The sequence below is a fragment of the Hippoglossus hippoglossus genome, chromosome 12 (assembly GCF_009819705.1).
Source record: "Hippoglossus hippoglossus isolate fHipHip1 chromosome 12, fHipHip1.pri, whole genome shotgun sequence".
In the NCBI taxonomy this organism is placed as follows: Eukaryota; Metazoa; Chordata; class Actinopteri; order Pleuronectiformes; family Pleuronectidae; genus Hippoglossus; species Hippoglossus hippoglossus.
Window position 1 is genome coordinate 823,228 of NC_047162.1, and position 26,554 is coordinate 849,781.

The 26,554-nt window shown below is 40.1% G+C and overlaps 1 protein-coding gene across 2 annotated transcripts in view; it reads right to left on the bottom strand.

Annotated features, from left to right (window-relative positions):
- slc12a2 (solute carrier family 12 member 2) overlaps nucleotides 1–26,554 on the bottom strand; it is a 47,100-nt gene that overhangs the window by 4,969 nt on the left and 15,577 nt on the right. The window contains exons 2-23 of one of the 2 annotated variants that reach the window (XM_034602718.1): nucleotides 24,545–24,664; nucleotides 23,053–23,128; nucleotides 20,550–20,645; nucleotides 18,599–18,734; nucleotides 17,961–18,075; nucleotides 17,688–17,796; nucleotides 17,414–17,538; nucleotides 17,125–17,209; nucleotides 16,862–17,022; nucleotides 16,617–16,724; nucleotides 16,391–16,514; nucleotides 15,875–15,976; nucleotides 13,944–14,099; nucleotides 13,135–13,234; nucleotides 12,397–12,508; nucleotides 10,219–10,359; nucleotides 8,915–9,021; nucleotides 8,129–8,208; nucleotides 7,644–7,787; nucleotides 4,804–4,851; nucleotides 3,702–3,824; nucleotides 2,548–2,659 (exon numbers count right to left, since the gene is read on the bottom strand). In XM_034602718.1, coding sequence (XP_034458609.1) covers nucleotides 2,548–2,659; nucleotides 3,702–3,824; nucleotides 4,804–4,851; nucleotides 7,644–7,787; nucleotides 8,129–8,208; nucleotides 8,915–9,021; nucleotides 10,219–10,359; nucleotides 12,397–12,508; nucleotides 13,135–13,234; nucleotides 13,944–14,099; nucleotides 15,875–15,976; nucleotides 16,391–16,514; nucleotides 16,617–16,724; nucleotides 16,862–17,022; nucleotides 17,125–17,209; nucleotides 17,414–17,538; nucleotides 17,688–17,796; nucleotides 17,961–18,075; nucleotides 18,599–18,734; nucleotides 20,550–20,645; nucleotides 23,053–23,128; nucleotides 24,545–24,664 — 2,480 coding nt within the window. The remainder of the gene's footprint in view (nucleotides 1–2,547; nucleotides 2,660–3,701; nucleotides 3,825–4,803; nucleotides 4,852–7,643; nucleotides 7,788–8,128; nucleotides 8,209–8,914; nucleotides 9,022–10,218; nucleotides 10,360–12,396; nucleotides 12,509–13,134; nucleotides 13,235–13,943; nucleotides 14,100–15,874; nucleotides 15,977–16,390; nucleotides 16,515–16,616; nucleotides 16,725–16,861; nucleotides 17,023–17,124; nucleotides 17,210–17,413; nucleotides 17,539–17,687; nucleotides 17,797–17,960; nucleotides 18,076–18,598; nucleotides 18,735–20,549; nucleotides 20,646–23,052; nucleotides 23,129–24,544; nucleotides 24,665–26,554) is intronic. The other variant, XM_034602719.1, reaches the window with a different exon arrangement.

Sequence of the window (26,554 nt, forward strand, 5' to 3'; positions counted from 1 at the left end):
CCACTCCAAATTCTGTCATGCACGATGTCAACACAGGACTAAATTCTACTGTGGAAACTTCTAGTGATCATTTTTGTCCCGGATGTGTAGCCTTTTTATGATCCCAGAACCTGAGGGAAATTGCACACAGAGGTGTGTGCTCACACACAGAGATAAGAAGCTAGGCTTCTGGCACCTAGCTTATTCTAATTTTAGCCAACAAAAGGATGTAGGAGGCAGCTGCAGGGGACAATGAGAGAGAGAGAGAGAGAAAAGAGAGGGGCGAGAGAGAGAGAGAGAGAGAGAGAGAGAGAGAGAGAGAGAGAGATTGACTTTGTGCTGAAAACTGTCATGAAGGTTTAAAGATAATATTTCAAATGTTATACTCTCAAAAAACGTTCCAAATTTTGTGAAACCGAGAGGGAAAGTATGGATATCCATATCATGTGCAGAGCATGGTTAGGGCAGCTTGGAATGAAACCTGGGACCAGAGGGAAACAGCTCGACCAACTCTGTCCAAATGAAAAGAAATACAACTTTCAACACCTATGAAGCAGCTCCTCTCTGAACTGGGGGCTGTTTAGTTCTCTGCTTTTGATGAAATTCATTTTGGAAAGTTGTCATTACATTGTTAAGCTTCAGGGAATATGCACACACTATTAATGTTTGACGCTGTGGCATACTACCAGATCTCTTGGAAAGAGACTGAAATTACTGATTTATTTTCGACAAACACAGTTGATCCCTGATTCATAGAAACATACGGACACTTCAGAACAGTCTAACTTTGGTTCTCGCAGCTCCACAGCAGAAACGAGCGAAAGAAACAAATTCTCCTTCTGAATGAGATTTCAACTTCTTAGCTATTAGCCCTTAACATGGAAAGCTGCTGGTTGGGAAGCGAAGCTCCACTGAAGAGTCTTAACTTCATTCAAGATGATGGTGAGATTGGTCTTATTTTCATCACTGTGACTCGCCACAAACACACTGACTTGTCTTTGACTTCAACATAAAAATGTTTGGCCATTTCTCTTGGGGAGCACAAGATTTCTTGATAGTTGCCATGCTGCTTGTAACAATGACACACACTAACTACGTATGTTCACCATGACTCTGACCAACGGCAAACAGCCAGGTGGGACCATACTGTAATTTGTGTCAGTTTGAACTTTGTTATGTTTGCACTTGTTGGGGTATATAAAGCACTTATAGCATATAGCACTTTGAGCATGATCTACAAAGATCCCAAATAAAGAGTGCTAAATTGCATGTGCATTATAACAGATTGCCAATTTAATGCCATGGAATTGGAGGTGTTAATGGAAGAGGCAAACAAACATGTTGTTGAGCTACAACAAAGAAATATTAATATAACTCAAAGAAATGCGATATGGGAGAGTATCCGCGAGAAACTAAATCCTGTGGGTAAAACAAAAAGAACAACCGATAAGAAGAACAAATGAAAAATAGCTCATAATAAAACCTTGGCAAATATAACAGGTTGTGGGCCCGTGGAAGAGATGCCTCTGACCAATATTGAGCAGCAGGTGCAGTTCACTTTCTGAAAAAACCCTGTTCTGTCCGTCTTCTTCCATACCCTCTCCTCCTCACCACAATAACTGCAGCCATCTGTGCGCAACGCTGTGCTGATTAGCACCTAGCTTTCAAACGTATTAAATATAGACGCAGTCACAACCACCGCAATTATTTTCAGGCTTTGTAAATCACATTGCGTGTGCGACATTAAAGTATTTGCATCTACGCCTCCTATTCATTAAGGCAAACGTACTAAATGGGCAGTGCGTGTTATTCTGCACGCAATCCTCAGTGCGCACTGTAAGTAGATCAGCGTTCATGTTTTTTTGCGGTTGAAATCAAGTTTGCACACATTTTTACATGTGCAAGTCTTTAGTAGACCAGGCCCAAAGTGTCATGTCACTAGCAGCTGAACATAGAAGTGAGGTGCTGAAAGGAAAGCAGATGGTTGCTTTATGAGAAGGTTCTCTAATGTCTGGTCTAATTTCACTGCTACTATTATTCTGTACACCATTTGTACAAATAGCAGTGATTAATAAGCAGTGAATAATAGCAGTAATTTAGAAACATAATCCAAACTAATACAAGAAGACATGGGCAGTTGTAGCTCTTTTCTAATCTTGATGGCGACTTAAAGCTCTCCACAGTAGAGTTTTGCCATTCACACAAACATGTATACAGTGCATCTATGTGCAGCACCTTTCTCTATCATACATCAATCACCAACTGTCGGAACAGCGGTCAAGGGCAATTTGGGATTCAGTATGTGCCAACGGACACTTTGGCATGTGAAGTGGGAAAGACTGGGCTGACCCTTTGGGTAGTGGGCCACCCGCTCCATCTCCTGAGCCACAGCCGCTTCAGTTCTACAGGGCTTCATCCGGTTTTGCTACCAAACGGTTGATATGTGAGAGTTTGGTTACAGTGGGGAAAAGTGAGCGAACCATTTCTTTTAGTAAATGTGTCTCACAGATTATATTTGTGTTAACTTTGAACTTGGCCTAGTGGATGAGGAGAAAGTGCAATACTCACGCTCGGCGGTCATGATCAATCCTGTTGATCTTGCCTCCAATGAAGACGCGGATCTTGCAGTCCTTCCACCTTTTCTTGTTAGTGAGCAGGTAGGGGATGAGCAGGGTCAGACCTGGAAGGGAGATTCGGTCAGATGTGCTCAATACAGCTTAAACACGGACCGTGTCCCGGGTCTCAGTGGGATTTTAGGTCGAAACATCAGCGCTTCCGATTCTCTACACACTTTTTTCATGAGCACACAGGATTTTGCCCTCATGTTCTGTTTTTAAAAAGGCTGACTTGTTGGGGAGATGGTAAAGATAGGAAGAGGAGATGCCCCAGATTTTAGCCCCCTATGTACAGTTGGAGTCACTGCTAAACAACTAAGACATTCATGTAATGCCTCACCTAGCTCCCATTCACAAACACTTCCCTTCCCACACTTCAGAAAATGGTGTTGGTGTTTATTGTCTGTTAGTCAAGACATATTACCTCTGCCCAACAACATTTAAACCATCATCCAAGACGTCAGCTAAAAGCAGCAGTCCAGACTGAGCCAAATGGGAAAACAGTTTTGCTTGCATCAAAAAGAGTCCACGTCTTTTCAGTTAAAAGTGAGGAGGCTGACATGATGACAGCATATCAAGTGTCACATTTTTCAATATGGTGAATACATAAACCATGCCTCTGCTGTTTATCACATATTTACTGACAGACCAATAAAGAATGAGCCGTTAACATATCAGCTATGAAATGTAACTTTTCATCGACGACTAACAGTCCCGAGTATTAATTCAGGAATCTTTGTGTCTGTGTTGACAGAAGTCTGCTAAACTCTGTGCTACATACTATACTTAATGCTCTGTATACGTGTATGTTTGTGTTCACCACATGCTTTAAGAATATTGACACTCCCCTGCACGTCTAAAAGAATGCTTTGTGAAAATAAGAAAGTTCATATTTGCATTTACCTGAATATATTATTATATATATATTATAAAGGCCAAATTTCTCGAATTCTTTTTGGTGTTTTCAAACAGTTTAAAAATACATTACCACATACACAATTCTTTTACTTGGATAACAAAAAGGTAATGCCTGTTTTCCAGCTCTACAAATATTTCTAAAACATGCAAGTGTGTGTATGTGTGTTTCCTCTGTTCTCCCAGACTCACCTCCGTCATCAAACAGCCACCAGACGTCCACTGTGCCCTTCCCTTGTTTCTTCTGAAACTGCTGGCTGGCCTCCAGCAGCCTCTGGTCCGACACATTCAGCGGCACTGTTGGACTCCTCTTGTCTACAGGGATAGTTACATAACACATGAACCACAGCAACAACCAACAGAGAAACATTCAATCAGATTGCAAGATACAAATTATTGCTAAAATAATTTATTGGGACTGTTTGGTGTCCTGAGAGTTTAACTTGAGCTGGACAGTAACCAAACATTCCAAGTGGACAGTGGACAGATACATATGTGGGGTTTGGCTCTGTGAACTGTTAAGTTTGGCTTTCAGATAACATTGGCTTATGTTTGAATAACAATACAAATTAAGTGTGATGATGAGCACTTCAAACATATCACACAATTCTAAACAAAAAGAAACATTCAAACCTCAACACTACAGCGTTACAGAACTTTAAACACTTGCTAATAGGTACTATGTTTTTAAAGCCTAGCCAATTTCATTTGTTTGGGCTTGATGAACCACAGGGGAGACACCATCAATTGAGCAACAAACAGGAAAGGGAGAGAGACTGTGAAGGGCTCAGGAGTTAGCTGGACAGGGCTGGAGACATGAAAACAGCATAGAAGTTTTCACCCTGAAAGAGAAAGCTACGGGCGAACTGTCACCTTCAGAGAAAGAAGAAACAGCGGGTAAGAGAGTGAAGAGAGTTTGGAGGAAATTGAAATGTTGGTGCACACACAACAAATACTCAAGACTTGGATTGAGTTAAAGGCACTTTCACTGACACTAGACTTGAGCTACAAGCTGGAGAGCAGAAAAAAGAGAGGAAAAGATCAAATGTTATTCCCTAAAGCCAAGTAGCCAGCAGGCCGGAAACACGTTACAGACTGAGAGAGAGACAAGACAGAGACAGCAGGGTGCAGGACGGTATGTTAATACAAGAGGAATTCAAAATATACTGTGAAAAAAGGATGATGAAAGACAGTGCACGAGGAAAGGAAAATATGACCTGAGAGGAAAGAGAGAGAGAGCTAGTGAAGACAGAAAGAAAAGATTTAAGGCAACCCAATAAAGTGGATCTCCTGCCTTTTTTCAACAAGGGCTGGGTTGTAGCTTTGCCATCATCCTCGTCATCTGGGAAATTTGAGACAAAAGGAGAGAGAAAAAAAAATCATAATTGAGGTAAGATGTTGTTTTGATGTGCCTGTGGCTTCCAACCAAGGATTCTTAATCATGAGTTAAAACAAAGTTACAAAAAAGAGACAAAACATCAAAAATACAATGAAGGAGACATGCAAACAGTACGGCCCTGAGGAGAAACATAAGCTGTGGGCTCTATGCTACTAGACTTGCACAACCATGGAAAAGCGAGAACCTTCGCTAAAGCTTTTATATAATTTCAGGAGTTTTAACAGAGTTTTTGAATTTCCCCCCTGACTTCTGGGAATTTCTTAGGCCTGACTTGAGCAGTGAAACCTGCAGCTCCCGGCAAGTACTGAATAGTCACATTAAGCCGTTTTCAGACATGACCTGCGGATGAAGTCCGGAGAATAGGGTCCCGACTTTACAGCAGTTTGCCTTTCACACATGCAAAACACAGCGGGAGGTTCTCTGCACAGACGCGTTCACAACAGCAACAAATCCTCCATATTATTCAGGCAAGAGGTGGTGCAAACAGATCCAGCAGGTAGAGGCAGGAAGTAACGTATTAATTCAACTGCAGGGATCACGTGATTTTGTTAAACAGCCACACTGTTGTCGGCTCTTATCACCACAAAATCTCTAAACATCTTGGTTGGTTTCTTCTACGTGTGTGGCTGAGCATTATTCATGCGGAGACATTTGTTTTCTATTTTATTTTTGAGTCTGTTGCGTGTTAGAAGCGTCAAAACCTCCTCACCCGCTCGCTGTGAATCCAGCAGCGGAACTCCTTCTGTGCGCTCACAATTGCATTCTGCTGACTTTTTGCTGACTTAATACAAGGGGTATAGGTGAAGAAAGTCCGCAGATAATTTGGAGGCTCTCACTCGGACATTAGCATTCAGACATGCACCTTTTCCGGAGAAAGTGCAGCGAATCGCTGGAGTTCAGTGCATGTCTGAAAGCAGCTTTACACTGCCTTCCACTGGCCATTTGGTAAGCAGCATAAAGTAAAGGGACATGAGAGAGAATTAAATATGTAGAAATCTGTTTTTTGTTTTTTTCAATTCTCAAAACTGAACCACTCCAGTTAGGAGGGTGATTCATATTGAGCATTAACTCCACCAAGAGGAGGAGAACTGGTCAAACATTCTTCCTGTGCCTGTAAGCTCTGGCTGGGACTAAGAGGATTACCCAAATCAAGGCAGCCATCTTCAGTTTGCTACTTCTTGTACATTTTGTTTCATTTCTTATCTCGTCTCATTAACACTCGTTCTAAGTGTGTGTGACCCTGTCAGTTTGGACACAAAGTAACTATCAGATGCAAAATAAGATGAATAAACATTCATAAAAATATGCCTTTTTCTATATTACTGTGGTGAGTCATTAACATCTCAAAAGAAAGTTTGTATTCCGCTGGTATGAACCAAGTCAGTCTGAAGGTCATGGTCGGAACGCTGGCAGTAGGTGGTAATACCTTCTATACAAGGGTTCACAGGGTGAACTCAGCATGTTATTCATTTCCACAGCACTAATTCCATCCAACAATAGAGTCATATACACTGTGACTTTCTACTTCTAACACAAATTTATTCATTAGACTCTCTATTTTTCTTATACGTCACATTTTATACATCTTATACCACATTTAAAAGGGATAGTTCCCCCAAAAACGAAAATTCACTCATTTTCTACTCACCACTATGCCGATGGAGGGGTGGGGGAAGTGTTTAAATCCACAATGAAAAGGGGTAAACAGCGTTGCAGCCAAATCCAATACAACTGAAGTAAATGCCGACCACTTCTACCCCTGAAACTCCAATAGTGTTTTGTGGACTCAAACACTTCACCCACCCCTCCATCGGCATAGTGGTGAGTAGATAGGGAGTGAATTTTCATTTTTAGGTGAACTATCCCTTTAACATTAAGGAGAATAAACTGAGCATACGGTGGCAGAACACTTTTTTGACCATGTATGATGTATCTAAGCTTTACCACATTTAACAATATATCTCAACAACAAACTTCATGGCACCAGAATGAATGAGGCCGTCGATGGGAATTTTTGGTTCTACACTTCCCACATTGTGGGAACTGTTTGCTTGTTTGCTTATTTACTTGTCTCAGAGTTGTGTGGGTGGCACTTGATGGTGATCCCGTTCTGTGTCCAATTCTCTCTTTCACTCACTCACACACACACACACACACACACACACACACACACACACACACACACACACACACACACACACACACACACACACACACACACACACACACACACACACACACACACACACACACACACACACACACACACACACACACACACACACACAAAATGACCCAAGACATCTGTGGACTAACAAACTTGGCCCAGTGGGACGACTGGGGTCATTGGTCATTGAGGCAACTTCCTGTCGTTGCGGTGTGTGTGTGTGTGTGTGTATGTGGAGCCAGAATAAGGAGGTTATTGATGGATTAAGGATTTGTGAAAACATTGTTAAACTTATTTCCTGGATGAAAGGCTTTCCACCGTCATGAACTCGAATGGTGTTTGTGCAACACACACACACATATACACACACATACAGAAACACACAAACACACACACAGAAACACACACACCAAATGATATTGCTCTAACTTGTAAATACTCACACTTGAGTGTCAAAACAGTATAAATAACCGCTTTTTTCTAGATAGTGATTGGTAGATAAAGGTGGAATATGAAAGGTAAGTGAGAAGAATGATGAATGAAGCTGTTCATACTGAGGCTTTCAAACCTTTCTGTATAGCTGGACTGTTCTGGAGGCTGGTGGCCTTGGAGGACTGCTTGGATGAATCAGCGTCAGAGTCCTTGCTGGTGTCTATGGACACGATGACATCTTTCATCAATGAAGACTTCTCCTGGGAGGACAACAACTCATCTGGGATGAAATGGAATGAGAGTAAAGATGGAGACGAAGGTGAAGGAAGAAGAGAAAATTAAGTCAAAGAGAGTGGATTTAAGATAGTTAAAGCATAAAAACAGAGTGAGAGTGTGAAGGTGGGGGAGATTTATAAACACGGCCATTATTTAAATATCAGGTTTGATCAAATACGTATTTGTTTATTGTATGTGAAACGAACAAGGTTTACTGCGCTGTTGATCAGTTTAATTATTTTATTTACCATGTTTTGTGACATTAAATATGAATTCTAGAAGTCCCATCACATTGCAAAATAATTCTCCGAAACAATGTTGTGAGTGTATAGAAGTGTCTGATACCTTGTCCTTGGATATGGGAAACGTCCAGACCTTCTTTCAGTCGCAGAATAACAGCACCAAACTGGAAGTCAAAGGCATCGCTGAGAGGGGGAAAAAAAAAACACATAAATGAAAGATTCACACCAGCAGAGGACAGAAAAGGGCCGAATGCTAACTAATCTAAACAGAGACTCAAATCAAAAACACACGGACGATTTGAAAAGAAAAGACCTCAAGAACTGTGAAAAGAAGTGCACACGGGAAATAGCATGTTCAAACATCTTTCTCAATCCTGCAGGTTGAACCTTGTATGTACATTGTCATGGCTTCTATCTGGAGGGAACATTAAGTGTATCAGCATATTAGCTGTAATATTGATATTGCAGGGCCCGACCTTCTTTCACCTTCAGCTTTAAAAAAAAAAAAACTGTTTATCAGTCAGCTCTAGTAAAGGGCTTTCAAAAGTTCAGCTTCCTAAACTCCACCCTTCTGACTTCAAAGTGTTACGATCAAGTTACTAGCTCCATGCAGTATTTATTCACTTTCAGTCTCAGAGCATCTGTAAAAGCTGCTTCATTGTTGCACCAAATTAGTATTAGAAAAATGACAAACTTAAAAAATGAATTTATTGATTAGATATAAGACACTTCCATATGTTTTTAGGCCAGGATAATAAGCTTAGGCTGATTCAGGAATTGTTTAACTCATTCCAAAGTTTCCCAGCTTTGGGTTTTCATGGTAGAGCACTGGCAGAGGTCACCGACTATTTTCACTTAAGCTTTGCTAAGTTGTGGCATCTCTACTCACTGGATCATACTAATGTAGGTCTCCACGTTCATCATGTCACCGTCCCTCCAGTCATTTTTGAAGCCCAGCACCAGGGTGTTCGGCTTGAGGCGACCCAAGCCAGCAGCCTTGACAAGGACAAGAATAGGAAAAACATTCAAATGAAGTCACTCCTTATTTCAAAAAGTCAGGCTACGTTTCTATGAATCACAGATACTGTTATTCTGGAGCAAGAAGTTACAAATATTCCAATTGGACTATTCAGTCTGTCACTGCTGCAATTTGAAACTAGATACACTTTATTTCCTCTCAGGCTTGAGATGAAAACTTAGGCAGTAAATATCTCACCTATATGAAAAAGGGTGTCAGTTTAATTTCTCATCAGCAGAAGTGCACTAAAGGTTTTAATGCTCTAAAACTGGTTGTAATGTCATAGGAGAAGGGATAACTCTTGTGATATAGATTTTTTCCTACTTCTTGTCTACCAATTCCATGTGTAGGGCCAAACCAACGATGAATGTAGCCTACTAACAAGTATTCAGAATCCACAGCCTGATATTCCCTCTCAGAGAGCTCCATTATTGTCTTGTTTTTTTAAGATCTAAGCCACACTGTTGCACTGGAACATATTACTCATTGAAAACACTGCCCTGTAGCCAGTAATACCTACAATAGCACCAAGTGTTGGTTAATTAGCAGCTTCAAAAAAATACCAATTCTCTTTGAGCAAGGAATCTCTCTCCTTCATTTTTTCCTATTTCTCCAAGTCAAGTGTGTAAATGGGCCAATTCTGCCCAATGAGACATTGTATGTAATACTAGGCTATGAGCATAATTCTAACATGATTTGACATGCATTGAGATCATTTGAGAAAGTTGCTGAGCCAAAATGTTACAAAACTTAAAGCCTCAATGAATAAAATTATCCTCAACCTAATAGATGTGTGCTCATTAAAGCACAAACACAAACACAAACAGGGGCAACGCTGCTGGTTGTCTGCACTTGTTGTACAAGGCTACAAGAGGCATGAACAACGTTTTGTGGAAATCAATCTCTGCATGTAGACGACCAACTTATCTCAGTGCCGTTGTTTGCGGTTTAGTCCGTGATTCTTGCTCAGTGTTGCTCATTGTGGGAACTGATGAGTTACTCTGTAATATTATAAGGTCTCAAGCTTACTCTGTAAAGTGCCTTGAGATAGTATGTGATCTGGTGCTATACAAATAAAATTGAATTGAACTGAAATGAATATCCTCCAAAACAATACAGGCTTAATCCCTTTAAGATCCTTTTGCTAGCACCATTACAGCAGTGCTGTTTCCTACCTGGAGCAGGTACTGTGTGCCCTGCCTCATGTCCTCAGCGAATACTGGTGTGTAGAAGGATTTGGTCTCATTCTTCAGCAACCAGCGCTGGTACCGGGACTGCTCTGTGGTCAGATCTTTGAAGTTTGGTCTTCTGTAGCCCTATAGGGAGGTACGCATGCACACACACACACAAATATATAATTCCACAGCCTTGCCTTTAGCATCCTACAAGTTTAGAAACAATAACATGATAAATGCGTGAGTCCAATTTCCCAGGGTCATATGTCACAGGATGATCAATTTAATCTGATTTTGATCACAGACTAACAAATTCCATCTGTAGAACAAAGTCCTCCTTTGAATCTCCTCATCAGGGATTTTGTTTATTCCTGCAGAAAAGAGTTCAAAGCCAGTCTTCAGCAAGGAAACTGCAATGCCATTAGCTGGGAATGTTTACACCATTTAACTGCTAAGCCTTTCTCAGCCCTAATGGAAGCATTAGAAACATGCACGAGGGCACATCAGACGCCCCTTGTGGACTGCACAGAGCCTGCACTCATCCAATCAAAACTGCCTTTCCATTGTGAAACCGTTTTGCCTGGCCTGGATTAGCAAAAAGATTTTTACTTTGGTAAATGGGACTGGAACACGTATCAGCTGTATTACCACTGTGGCTCACTGATGTAAGGTAAGAAACCCAACCACTGTGATCATGTTTGAAATGGAATACCAGTTTCAAATGATTAAATAATCCTTACGGGCTGGTGGTGCTACTTTTATTGACTCGCCAGTTAGAAACCAACAGTAGTTATTGAGAGCTTGGTAAGTCTAGTCAGATTTAGAACTTCAAACTGATGCACTGACACTGATGCACAGTGGGGCTCAGTTATAAAAAACAGCCTTTGTGGCAGAAGCAGTTGACACACTTGATGTCGCTGGAGCATAATCAAAATAGCTGTATTGAAACACAATTTGACAAATTTCTTACCCACCTTCCTACTCTGAAAGGTGCCTTATCATTAATCTATGGTCACATTTCCTTACAAACAGCCTCATTAAGCAATATTAAATCCTCATGGGAGGAGGAACTGGCTGAGGCAATCCCTGATGAATCGTGGGAAGGGGCACTTAAAAGGGTACACACATCTTCCATATGCGCTAGGCATGGTCTCATGCAGTGTAAACTTGTTCGTAGGGCCCACTGGACCAAGGCAAGGTTATCCAAAATCTAATAAGATGTGAACCCAAGCTGTGTGAGATGCAACCAGTCTCCTGCTAACCATGTACACATGTTTTAGAGTTGCCCATCTCTTGTCAGTTTCTGGAAGGAAATATTTAACACAATCTCAGAAATAAGCAGCATACAAATTGAATTAGACCCTCTTACTGCGCTATTAGGGGTTCCCTCACCCACATTACAATTGACCAAAATGAATAATGATGTAATTGCTTTTGTCACTTTGTTAGCAAGACGGTTAATTATATTTAGATGGAAATCTTCTGTACCCCCTTCTCTTGCTATTTGGATTAAAGATGTTTTGAATTGCATAAAATTGGAAAAAATCTGGCTCACACTCAATGGGTCTATAAACAAGTTTTATACAATGTGGGCCCCCTTCTTTTAGGAGAATGGATCTCCTCTCGGTTGTCAGGAAGGACTTTATTGGTTTCGCTGGTTGGACTGTAAAAACTGTATTAACATACATGTATATTTATATGTATATTTTGTTACTGTTGTTTTGTGCGTGTTATTTTATATTTTTGTCGTTTTTTCTGATTTGTTTATTTATTTATATTTTTGTGTCATTTTGTCACTCTGTTATTTTGTATGTTTTTGGGGGACTTGTATTTCTATTGGATAAACTACAGGTGAATTTATTCTGTAAATGTTGACCTATCGAAAACCCAATAAACAAAGTTTCATTCCATCAGCTGTATGACAGCTGATGGAATGAAAAGGGTTAAAATACAGAAATCATTGATTATAATGTATTTATTAGTTCCAATTCATAATAACAAACCTAATGATACTAATTACTGCTGACTTTTTGACGTGTATTCAACATGGATACATTGTATAGTGTGTCTAAAAGCTTGTTTCCAAACACATCTGCAGTATTTAATTAGATTTTTTTATAACAATAACCACAAAAGGCAGATCAACAAACAACAACAGAGTATATTACATCAACTCACCGTGCGAATATGACCACAGATCATTAGGCCTACATTCTTGGTGAAACTGTGAACCAGGTCCAGAAGAGCTGGTCGAGAGGTAGGGTAACCAGTCATCACCAAACATTGGGGTCTACAAACAGACATGTACAAGAGAAGTCATCAGTGCATCTGCATTAATGTCAGGTTTCCACACATGTGTGTGTGTGTGTATATATATATATATATATATATATATATATATATACACACAATGTCATAATTTTATCTTTTGCAATGACATTTACAGAATTGTTACTCTTTAAATTTGCGGCTACTTTTTCTTCTGACCCTCACAGTGGCCCCTAGTTTTCTTAGCACAGGACAAAAAAAAGCAGGAGCAGAGTAGCGAACATCAAAGCAAATATGCTAAGCTCCATGGGATTTAATGGAGGCGGTGAGAGTTGAAAAGGAGCTCAGAGGAACGGGCAAGTCTTTCTGAGGACACCATCAAATGCCTTTTAATCTCCTGCTTGGTTTGCTGCCATGGGAACAGTCCAAAGGCACACCATCACTAATACATTTCTTTATACAAAAACAACAAATTTGCATTTAAAGTTTGGATATTACACATGAAGAGTGGTCTCTACGTAAGAGTGAAGCACAATTGGTTGCTTTAAAAGTTTGGTTTGATCATTTGATTTAAGTAGCAATCTACACTTTCAATTTCTCGTAGAATGCTGCCTAGTTCAGTGTTAATGGCAGTAATTAGGGGCATACCTGAAGTTCTTGATGTGGTCCTCCACTCCACTGAGGTGCAGAGTGTGGGTCAGAGCCTGGTGGTAGGTCAGAGCCTGGGTTGATGAGCCCCAGTTCACATCTGGAGAGGAAGAGGCATGCAGGCAGTAACACACAGTGCAATTAGGAATTGTGTTTACAGGTCATCCTGCTGGGCCAAAGGCTGCCTGACTCATGTTGTGTTACAGGCAGTGAGAAGGCCTCCTATGTGTGTGTAGCTGCATGTCAAACTGAGCGTGCACACAGGTGCCCAGGGTCAGCTTTTTGTTTGAAGAAATGCAAAGATGTGTAGAAGAATTTTTTTTTAGGGGGGGGTGGGGGGGGTGTATCATGTAGCTGTTTGATAAGTGATCAAATGTATCAAAACAGCTACATACAACTTACACAAAAATGTCTTTATCTGTTAAAAACTTCTCATTTTGGTTTTTGGTGAACATTTTTGGAAAAGCCACGACAGAGATCGGTCCAGGATGTGTGTTGTTGAGTTTAGGGTAAAAACTGGGAGCAGACACTCTCCAGAACACTCAACATGAATAGTTTAACTTGTAGTGTTCTACATGTGTGACATGTTTCCTACAAGATCAGTATCACATGTAGCAATATAAAGAATTTAAAAAGACAATGTCATTTCATAAGCAATTGGGTATGCGAGCTACATCTTGACAAACAGCACAGGGTGCAGTGACTGTTGGGTTACAATGGTGAAAAAGACTTTTATGATGCCTTCAGCTGACATTGTGATTTATCTACAGTATCTTACTTTTGCTATAGTTTTTGAAGTTATTACTCACCTGGCTTCTTGTAGCTGACATAAATATAGAGACCCAGAACAATGACGTTAGTGAGGAGGGCAGCCCACCAGTTGATGACAAACATCACCACACAGCAGAGTACGGCACCAGCAAGAGAAACCCACATGTTGTAGTATTTGAAGCTGGGACGCCAACCTGCAGCAATAAATACAAGTAAGAACAGAACAAGAGCAAAGGACATTCATAAACATAAAACAACCTTGGAGAGCCAGTAAAACTCTGTATGGGTATTAAAATGTTAAAACAATTTTGTATTATTATGGTAAACTGAGGAAATGCACTTCATGTTAAGGTAGAAGTCCGTTTCTCCAAAGATGCTGTAACTGACCACATTAAGTCAGAAGCGACCAAGGTAATCCTCTATGAAAGGAAAACGTTTCCAATATTTTTAACATGGTCTTAACATAATAAACACTGCTGTTAAAGAGAATGAATTAAGTTATGGGTTAAAGAATGAGAGTTAGCAGCCTGTAAGACTGTAGACCAGTAGATTATGTCAGCTATTAGGGACCACACGTTTTTACTTGGTTCCACAGATACTAGACTAATTGAATTTTAGTGATGGGATACAGTGCGACTGTGTGTGGTTACATAATGACAGGGTCTAAAACAATCCACAGGACATAAAGGGTACATTGATGGTGCTTTTTTTCTCAGTACCATGCAAAGATTTAAAAAAGGTCCTGAAGAGGCCAGAATACCAAATGGGTTTATAGTTGCAAAGGCAGGAAAAAAAGTAAATGTGTGTGTTACAGCTGGCCTTTAATTGAGTAATGTACCATTTAAGTCCATGTTATAAAATGACCTGCTTGGAAGAATTAGAAGCACATAAAGAATATGTACCTGATGTTCTGCTAGAGCTTTGGTATTGAGGGGAAGAAAAGCACAGAGCTTAATAAAAATACTACAGGCATTTAATTCAGCTAATCATTTTACAGCCTTAAGTGTCAGTTAATCCAAAATACAAAACTCACCAGACAGTTTAGTTGAAAGTATCTATGTTTTCTTATATCTGTGTGAGATTTCTACTTTTATGTCAATGCAATGGAGGAAAATGGATTCTTATCGCCTTCCAAACACACTGTCCACATAATTTTGGATAAGGCAACTGTTTTAATTACGGTTAGGGTTCATTAGCATTTTTTTTTTAACCTGAATAATAGTCTCTTATCAATCTTAGTTTTTAATATTTGTAACTAAATATAACAAAAAGCCTGAAACAGTTTTGAGTTGCAGTCAAATGAATGTTGACGATCTGTAGCTAAAAGCATCCGGAACATTGACATACTGTAACAGCACTGGTTTGTTTATTTCTTACACGCTTCTTTATCCAAATACTACAAGAGATGGGGATGCATGATCATATTGAAAACATCAACTTAATAAGTTATTAATAGCTATAGTCTATTTTTGTAAGTGACAGATCAGTTATTTTATCAGCTACCTGAAAATGTAAACTATGCTTTCATTGTGTGTGTCTACAGTATCCATTGATTTCCCTTTTAGAACCTGAATTTCCCTCTGCTATACACTTATTAAAAACATTCAAAATCATGTAAATGATCACCTGACTGCTAGTGTATTAAGCTGAGAAAATATACATTTTACATCAGATGTTCTGTTGGCTTTTCCTGAACATGACCTGTCTCATGGGCTGTCAAAAACTGTCTCTAAGCTCTTTGATGCGATCTGCAGCTCAAGTGCTTCAAGTAATTCCCTCAAGTAACCCTGTCAGTTCCCATCATATTCACTGTTACACAGCATAAGCCCCACGACTCTGCTGCTGTGGCTGATGATCTACTGTTTGTGAAATTGACAAATAACGTCTACTTTGAGACGCTGCTCATTCTCTTACTTCTGGATCTAGCACCTTTTACTTAATTTATCTTGTTTGTGGGGCTTGATCTTACCTGGTGAGTTAGCCAGTGACGCATGGAACACAGAGAAGTTGATCAAGGCATACGACGCCAAGAAGAAGTTGGAGATGATGGGGGCAATTATGTTCAACTGAGCTGCAACATGAAAATAACAAGCAGTCAACTCACAATTGGTCAAAGCTCACCTGTAATTCCATATTCTCTAATCCTGTCAGTAAAAGCCAAAATCCTGTTAGGTTACAATACTTCTAAATGTTTAATTTAGTAGAAATAGTCAAAGTTTCTCCTTGATGAAAACTTTGATCCATGGAAAAGTATCAGAGATGAAGGTCAATATGCACTTGATATCAATGGATGGCTTTGACAATTACAAACCTGTTAAATTAAATTGTAATGTTATTTATAATTCAAAACATTTTACATTTTGGACCGACACCACAGCCTCTATGTTGTTAGTTTTTAGTCTATAGAAAGTAGTGTTTACTGTGTTCTCATACAAAAATAACACCTAATTGTCAGAGTATAAATGAGCAGTGTGTGCAGCCATACCAATGAGGATGAAGGCCAGTGCTATAAAGAAGGTCAGGATGTAGCCTCGGAGAGGCTCATTATTCTTGCCGTAGCCTTTAGCAAACATGGTCAGGCCGGGGTAGATATTGTCCTTACACAAAGCCTGTGGATAAATCACACCATGTTTTAATTGTTCATTTAAAAAAAAAAAAACTGAACATGAACAACATTGTCTATCATTGATGTATTTTAAGTGGGCTGTTACCTGAAAAACTTTAGGTGCACTGACTAAAGAAGCCAGAGCTGAGGACAGAGTGGCAGAGAAGATACCGGCACTGATGATGGGTCCAAAACCAGAAACCATGCTCATCACCTGAATAGAAGATTAAATGCATTTTGAATCGTTGAAACCTAATGAACACCGCCAGCTCTTGGAAGTTTGCCCTCCCTAATAACACTTTTTTCAACTCTCCTCAGCGGCACAGTGGTCATGGCGGGGTTGGGTCATACCTGGAAGTCATTCAGGAGTCCATGGCGGCAGTTAACGTTTTCAGTCCTACAGGAGGAGAAGTCATAGCCGAATTTGCAGGCGGCATCAGTGCAGTTCAACATAAACTGGGAACTGAGAGTGTCATTCACATTTCCACTGGCCTCCCTCACAATACAGGAGCCTATTGTTAGGAAAGTATAAGGCACATATTAAAACTCTGCAAAGAAATGAGATAAACCTTAAAAGTGAAGATTCCCAAAGCTACAGAGATAGAATACTGCACCTGTTGAAACAGCAACACCCAGGTAGACTATTCCTGTGATTAATATGGCCAGAAGGGTTCCTCTAGGAATGGCTAGTTGTGGGTCCTGTAACAAACAACCACAACTCAGACTTAAGATGGCAAGCAATCGATAACAGCAAGAATCTTCCAATCCTCATCATAAAAAGGGATTTCAGATCAATTCTAATCATTTATCATCAAGTTTTGGTCAAATGCATTATATCAGGATGAACTTTTGGGATGGATCATCGTCTATTTCCAGGGGGTTTGTTAACTACTGATGACTTACAGCAAGGTCTCCTGAAATGTTTGCTCCAGCCAAAATACCAGTGGCTGCCGGGAAGAAGATTGAAAAGACGGAGAAGAAGGTTTCTTCTCGGAAGTTGGGACCCATATTCTCCCACATGATTGCACCTGACAGGAAAATAGAGTTTTAATTACTGAAACACCGACAAAGCCTTTAGTGAAGCTACTGCATTAGCTAACATCCACTGTCAGGGATATTAGATTGTACAGATGTTAACTCTGCCTCGTAAGAAGTAAAAAATCAGGGTGTGTCATACTGTCATAGCCAAAGAAGCCAACAGATTCCTTTGCTTTGACTGGTATGAAGCTTCCAATGAAGTAGTTGATGATGGCTGTAATGAGGACAAAAAGCAAGAAGATCTGGGCCTACAGAGAAGCAAATTAAACAACAAATTAGTCACCACTGACAAATGTATGAATGAATCACTGTGTCTAATAAGATCTTCTTGAAGTGATTTTTCATGATGAGTCATAGCACTATCCAATTTACGTTAGCTTTTATAGTATTAGAAATCATATCCTGTTTATACCTTGGCCTCCCATTCCATTCCTGCAACAGAGATGCCCAGGAGAAGAATTACTGTAATGGTGCCGATGATTCGGATATCATTTATTTCATCCATCATGAGGGCATCTGCACCCTGAGAGACAATACAAGGAGTTATTAAATGGAACGACAAAGAACCTCCTATTCTTTGATAGGTATTATTATAGTTACTTGATATTACAAAAGACACATTTAAAGCTACACAAAAGGCAACTGGACTTGCTTGAGTGAATCTCTCTGGTTCTCTGAACAGTGTTTCTGAGCGGAGCTAATGTGGAATGGTAGTAGCAAAAAGAGGGAACTTTTTACTTAAAAGACTACCTTTTGAAGATGCTGATATTGTGGTGGTTGCCACAAACAAATCAGAGTCAGTGTAGGTGTAAAAATACTTGAGATTCAGTGTGAAATTGTAGCGAGACAGAGGATGTCAGCTAAGAAGGCGGTCCTTCATATGTGGCCCAAGACACATTTGCATTTACAAGGCACATTGAGGAAGCATTTGGGTGCATTCACACCTGAACCTAGTGCTGCCCACTTGTGATTGGATCACTAAGAATATATGTTAATACTAGGCCTAAATGGGTTCTAAAAGTACCACATGGTGTTAAGAAACTTACGGCAAGAAGTTCAACAACAGTTTCAGCAAAGCCGACCACATACATGGCCACAGCCACTGCATTAGCGAAGGCAAATATCAGACCAATAGAGCCTCCAAACTCTGGACCCAGACTCCTTGAAATCAGGTAATATGCTCCACCTGGAAATAAAAGCAAATGAACAAGACGTTAGTTCAAGTTAACTGTTAAATAAATTTGGAATAACTTGATAGCATGGATTTAGTATTTTAACTTAACATGTTTATGTATGCAGTGGGATGATATTGCAATTATTTGCAAATAAAAGTATTGTACTAAGGAATAACTATCGACAGCCTGTCCCACATGACCTGTAAATATACAAACTGTCGGCAGAGGTGGGTTCAAGGCCCAGTGAGTTATTTTCAGTGTTTCCGAAGCTTTCCCTTTAAAACACTTTAGATAGTATGAAGCCAGGGGTAAAGCCTGATTCATCTGCTAAAAGGCCCGCTTTAATCTGTTGTTTATGTCAAACAGTTCCATCTGAGGTTTCCATGAGCACCGTTAGCACAATGATCAATTAAGCACTCTACTCTCGTGTGACGTGTTGTCGTGGCCTCACAAATTCAACAGCTGGGAGAGGTCCCCAGGGCAGCCCTTGATCCTGGTTTATTTTGATTCCAGGATCAAATATCAATACGTTTGAAACAGCAGGTCTTGCTGGGCATGCTACTTCTAACTAATATCCAGTTATTGGCGTCTCGTCTGTACACACGCTTGCCTGCAACAAAGCAGGTTAGATTTGCCCGAGGCCTGGCTGGAGAATTCATCTGAACAGAAAAAGTTGCACTGTGTTGTAAACTGTTCAGTTGTGTCCCACTGTGTTGTGAGTTTAAACGTTTTAGTTTGATGGCCCCATGTCCTAATGGACCACACTATGGTCTTACTAGTCACCCAGTGGCTAGAAATCTGGGACACCAATGTGAGAAACCTATACCACCGAATGTCACAGAAAAATCCAGCTTATCCCTTTCAGTCTTTAATACAGTCTACAGACAGCTTCAGTGTTATGTGTCTTGTTTCCATTCTCTGCCAAACCACCTTACACATTGCTTAGATCGGCTATATGGTGTAAGCAATTACCACACACACACACACACACACACACACACACACACACACACACACACACACACACACACACACACACACACACACACACACACACACACACACACACACACACACACACACACACACACACACACACACACACACACACACACACACACACACAACTGTACTTCAGGAGTTGTGAAATATTGGCAACTGCCCTTAGCCCTGGCCATTTTCAGACGTGACCTCCAGAGTAACTCTGGAGAATTGGGTCCAGATTTTATTTATTTTTCCTTTCATTTATGAACAATGCAGCGGGAGGTTCTCTGCTTAGACACGTTCACAACAGCAACAAATCCTCCAGAAGATTCAGGTAAGTGGCAGACAGAGGCAGCATGCAATGTATTCATTCTGCTGCAGAGATCATGTGTTTTTGTTTACAGCACATCAATATAGGCGTCGGCTCTTATCAGCACCAACTCTCTTGGCATCTTCATCAGTGTCTTCTACGTGTATGGCACTGCTTCATCCAGTGATATTTGTATCCCTTTTGTATTATTCATTTTCGTGTTAGAACCTTCATCAATCCCCACACTCCTGCGGAGGAAACTTCAGTTCTATCTGACTAATAAGAGGTTATGTATGCTGTATCAATGCTTAGTGTACACTCATTCTGACAATTCAAATAAAGCTTTAAAAGCAATACATGGCCACGGTGAGTGTATGTATACCTCTTAACTGTAGTTGTGATGTGGACTCTCATAAACCACTAATTAAAAAAATATATTTTACGTTACATTTGTTCTGTCTCAAAGCAAGAAAGAATACCATGTCTATATAGAAAACAAAACAAATACAATATAGAAGAACGTTATGCATACCTCCTCGTACGAATCCATTTGTGGCAATGGCAGAAGTGGAGAGACCAGTGATGGTCGTCACTGCAGTAGCCATGGCAACAATCAAACAGGCGAGCCCTGCAAAAGAAAACACAGAAAGAACTTTACAAAGCTCTTGAAATGAAAAAAAATGTGCAGCACTGTTAACAGTTTTCTAGCAGGCCGTCCAATCACTCTGAGAGTTCTGTGAAAAGTAGCAGCTCCGCGCCTGTAGACCAGCTATGAAGTCTGACACATGTGTCACTGTGTGGTGATATTTCACTTCAAAGTGGAGAATTATCAAAAAAATTTGGGGGGTGTGGTGTGTGAAGTGAGAATGTCAGTAAATACAGGCTGTGTGCCACACTTGTTGGTAGCATTACAGTAATATTTGACGTCATCACTTAGGACGTATGTGTTATTTGTTACCTCTGGACTGGATAATGTAAGTCTTTACTATCAGGATGTCACAGTAAGTCTGTGAAAAGCAAAGTGCTGCAGCACGAGTGCTGACAGGAACTAGAAGGAAGAGATCATATTACTCCTGTCTTAGCCTCTCTGCATTGGCTCAGTTCAGAATAGAATTCAAGATCCTGCTCCTCACATATAGAGCCCTTAACAATCAAGCCTTCAATATCAAAGAGCTCATAACCCCGTATTATCCAAATAGATCACTTTGCTCCCAAAACACAGGCTCCTCTCCTGTGGTTCCTAGAATCTGTAAGAGTAGGATGGGAGGTAGAGCCTTCAGCTACCAGGCTCCTCTCCTGTGGAACCAGCTCCCACTCTGGGTTCTGGAGGCAGACACCATCTCTACATTTAAGGTTCGACTTAAAACATTCCTTTTTCCCTGCTCACCCCAACCGGTCGAGGCAGATGGCCTTCCACACTGAGTCTGGTTCTAGTAGAGGCTTCTTCCAGTTAAAGGGGAGTTTTTTCTCTCCACAGTCGCCAAAGTGCTGCTCACAACTGCTTGTATGTTGTGATTTGGCGCTATACACATAAAATGTAATTGAATTATGTCCAGTCTTTGTCACATCAATGTTTAACACTGGCTGGAGAATCTAAAAACAGCAGAACCCTCATGAATGCTTTTTTCCCCTCTGACATGAAAGTTATGTCCGTTTGTTTGCTTGTTATTTAGTTAGTTAGTTTGTTGAAAAGATTATGCACAAACTACTGTACGAATTCCCATGAAACTTGGTGGGGTGACTTGGCCAAATTTTGGCAGACTTTTCAGATTTCTCCGGGAATAATACATGAATTTTAATGGGGGGAAAAAACAGATCAGAGGATTATGTGTATATATGTGTGATTGTGGGCACTTTGGTGCAGCTTGATTAAATTAAAGGAGACTGTTGGGCCTGGGCAGAGGAGTGTACTGCCTTTCTAGTTTATGTCTTGTTTGCAGTGCTGCTCTTTCCTAATTTCCCTTGTTCCCAAAAAACAAGTGACAGTGCAGTGAGAGACACTTATGTCTTTATGAGTGTATAAAAAAATCGTGTGGTTTATTATGAAACAGTGGTGGGACCAATGGAAGGACTACGCCTGGCCACCACAGCGTGTGTAATTGATGGGAAACACTGCTCATTAGGTCGTCCTCAGTTGATATTGAACTACTAGCAATAACTTTTAATTCTAAAATGTCATTTACAATCATCTCAAGATCTGTTAGTAAAGGCCAAAACACACCAGGTGTATAGTTTCGGCTGCAGTTGTGTGCGAACCCCCAAGTGGCATTCAGTGCAGTTCTCTGTCATGTATGAACTTGTCTTTCACACTTTAATCAGTGTACCCGTCACTCGGAATCTCTTGCGCATAAAAGCGAAATTAGGTTTCTTATTTTTTCATGATCTCAAATCTAAGAAAATCTGTTTTTTTCTTAGAATTGCATGAAACATTTTTTTGTTTGATGTTACCATAGAATGTATTAATATACATGCTTTGTCATAAAGTGGTTATTTCTATAAACTATAAATTCACAAGTAAATGGTCTGTATTTAAATTGCGTTTTTCTAGTCTTTATTACCACTCAAAGTCATACAGTGCATCTATGGGCAGCCCTTTTTTCTATGAGGGGCTATTTGGGGTTCAGTATCTTGCCCAAGGACACCTTGGCATGCAAATGGATCGAACCATCGTTTTCTGGTTGGAGGACGACCGCTCTACCCCTCAGCCACAGCCGCCCCAAAAAAGTGATGTTTTTAAAGATCAGTTCCAATGTAAGAACTCAAGAATGTTGTCTACTCTACAGTACTTATTCCTCAGTGTGGCATTGCAATGCAGGAAGCAGTCTTATACTCTCTACTTTTTCTTGTGCAATAATGTTGTTACACCATTAACCACAGGCTTATTGCACACAATGTTACATGTCCAAAAAACTAACTGAACATTTGCTTTTGAAGGAAGGTTATTGTAAATTGAGCAGAAAATTATTTTTAACAGGCAACTTGTTTGAATTTAAGTGATTTCAATGCTCAGCTCTTCAAAAATGATCTCTACTTACCAATTCCAGCCTGACCAACGATCCATGACATGCGGATGAAGAGCATCACACCCCAAATGTTCAACATGCAGCGGACCTACAGGGAGGAGGGACTGTTACTGTGTATGCATGAGAGGGGACATGTTCAATAAAACCGCACAACTGGGATTTTATGGGGGCGATTGAGAGAAGTGTTTATTTGTGTAAAAAAATTAAGCTACGAAAAGTGAGAAGCATTCTGCCAGTGAGAGGAAGCTGACCAAAAGACGTGACATTTACCACCTAGAAGTCCTGTGAGGTAACATTAGCTGCACACAGTATGCTTCAGTTTGTAGCTCTTTTCATTCACAGTTAGTCACAGACCAGGGCTGAGTTGCTGGTGTGTTGTCAGAAGACAGATAAAATAAATACAGACATTTGAGTATAGTTGCCGACAAATTCGACAGATCTTTGTGTTTGGTCACAATGTTCTGGCTTTTGTTCATACCGTATTAACGTTACATTATTGCGTTGCAGGTGATATGTGTGCTACTACACAATATTATTTGAACTGTATGTTGGGCAGATGACACTCTGGTAAGGATTTAGTACTGTGAGCGTGAATTACTCGTGGCTCAGTTAGTGGTTGGTTGGTTGGTGCTTAAACCACGAAGAAAGAAATCACTTGCAATGACAAACATGTGGATTAAAGTGCAGTCAGCAGAGAAGGTATTTTTTATATCAACACATGTCTGGATATCATAATACTGCTTTTATTTTGACATGACTAGTCCTTACTTCCTCACTAATATAAACCTTGCACCGCTTCTCATGGTCTCTGGTCTCGAATGGCTTTTATCAAGATATTTTCATAATAGGATCATCTTACAGTGTGATAACCATCTTTTTTCCCCTTGCTTTGGCCCTATGTGTCAGTTACCTAACCCTGCTGCTGTAGTCATATAGTGATTGTGCAGATTCGAGTTCAATTCAGATGCAGAACAGATACTTTAATGTCCACATTAAAAATTACTTATAAGTTTATCATCGTTATTGTGGGGATTTTTTTCATTCTAATCATCTAGATTGTTTATTAAGCTGCTTTCAGACATGCACTGAAACTCCAGATAATCTCCTGAAATTATTCGGATGACCTGTATGTGAGAACGCAAATGTCAGAGACACCAATAATTTTTCCTGCCAGCCCCCTAGTAAAAACTTTGGATAATGTCCAAGTGAGCCCATGTGAGAACACAGCAGGAGATTATCCAGCGAGTGGGCTCGCTGATCATGTTTCTAACATGCAACGGACACAAAACTGATTAAAATAAAACCAAAAAGAATACAAATAAAGCGACACAGATGAAGATTCAACAAAAGTAGACATAGTAAGAGTTGCAGTATTTGTGATTCTTTAAGTGCCATTAATATGATCTGTTATCATAGTTTTCCAATGGTAGAGACAAGAGAAGATTTGATGACCACAAAAGATAGCTGAGTTTACAAAAATCTCTACATTTCAATAGTGGCTTACCAGCACTCCCTTAATCCAGCCAAATTTGACCACTCCTTTAGACTCGGCTGCTTCTTTTGCGGCAGCTTCCTCAGCCGGGGTCAGCTCATCACCATTGGCAAACCCATCTTCAAATGGCTCCTAAAAAGAAGAAAAATAAAATCACATTTAAATGTGGAACACAAACATAGACAGTGAGTAGAGGGTGATGCTGTCACCCATAGCCCACTGAACTAAAAATTTGAAACCTGGATTTTATCCAAGAGTACTCATGGTAACCTTGGAGCCAGGACATACAAATGAACCCATACAGGAACACATTGGAGTATCTTCAAGGTTAAAATCTGACTTTGCAACAGAACAAATCTGTAATGTTTGTAAGACTCCTTGGTAAAGGCAGTTTTTAGTGATTAAACATGTGGTGAGATTTTCAAAATGATCATGGAATGTATGTGTGATAGGAGTCACATTTCTTGCCAACACTAGCTAAACACTAAAACAGACAGAAACACTGAGAGGATGTCTGCCCCCTGTTTTACTACCCCAAGTTAAAAAAAACACAAAGCCTTCCTCCTATTCAGAGACAATGGTGTGATGTTGGTGGCCTTACTGCATTTATAGCACTTTTGACCTTGGGATGAATACAGGATGCCTGATGCTATTACAGAGTTTCCTCCTTCCGCTAACTGGGAGGAATGTACATAAAAATGATCCTGCGTGGTTCCAGAACATCCTTTACACAGTAGACCTAGAGGCTGAAATTCTTATTGTAAGCTCCAATATAGGTAAGGTGAGGTGGGAAAAAAAACATACTGAAAATGTTGCTGTTCTTAGCATCAAATTTTATTTGTAAGGCCTATATTCACGAATCTAAATTTGTCTCATGGGGCTTAGAAAGGTACTTACTTAGTGGGCAGGCACAGTGACTTTCAATAAAAGGACAAAAATGAAGCTTCAAAGCTTAAGCAGAAATGTTTATGTTTGAGCTATGCAACTCTTCAGAACGGTTTATGTGCTCAATTACACAAATAACAACATGCTGGCTTTGTATTCCCAGTGGGGAGTTACCAAATAGTGCAAATGTATAATGGTAAATGGTTTGTGTTTATATAGCGCTTTTCTAATCTTGATGACCACTCAAAGCACTTTACAGTACAGATTTGACATCCAACCCCACACACATTCATACAGTGCATCTAAGTGCAGCACTTTTCTATCATACATCAATCACACAATGCCAGCACAGCTGTCAGAAGCAATTTGGGGTTCAGTATCTTGCCCAAGGACCCTTCGGCGCACAGAATGGGGGAGATGGGGATCAAACCTCCGACCTTATATGGAACCCATAAAAGGTCAAACTGAGACTAAATCAAATGCTTTGCATTTCTATGCTGTGGGGTTCATTTCTTGTCCACTTGTTTGACAGTGCATACTATCACAATGTCTGTCCACTTTTCTCCCAACTGTCCTGTTCGTATCCCCCCCGCCCCTTTCAGCCTGTAGACCTTGCAGAGTCAGCGGATTCCAGCATTTTTCAATATGACAAAAAAAACATGACAAAAAATTGTCAAAGATACTGAGCTAACACATGATATGTCCAAATATAAGTTTTACATCAAATTTATATAATCTAATCTGCTTTTTTACTTGGCCTATCAACACCCAACAAAAACTTGCATAGAGTTTCAAGTCACCACTTTAACTGAAGTTGAAAACAGCACTCCACGTGGATCTGTTTCTATGTGACGTCGTCTTGAACCAGCCATGGGATTTGATCACGCCGGGATGAATGGCAACTCCTTACAGTTAAGACCTTTATTAAATATGACAGATGTAAAGGCTTATCCCAGATATATTACTATATACTTACACTTCCCCATAACTGAACACTGGAAGGGCACTCGGAGATTGCGTACCTCTGCCAAGGCTAACCCCATTTTACCATGTTTAAGAAAGTTTAAACGTAATTAATAAGAGATAAATCCTGGATCCAGCATTTATGCAGATTTGCTACAACATTTGATGGGTTCT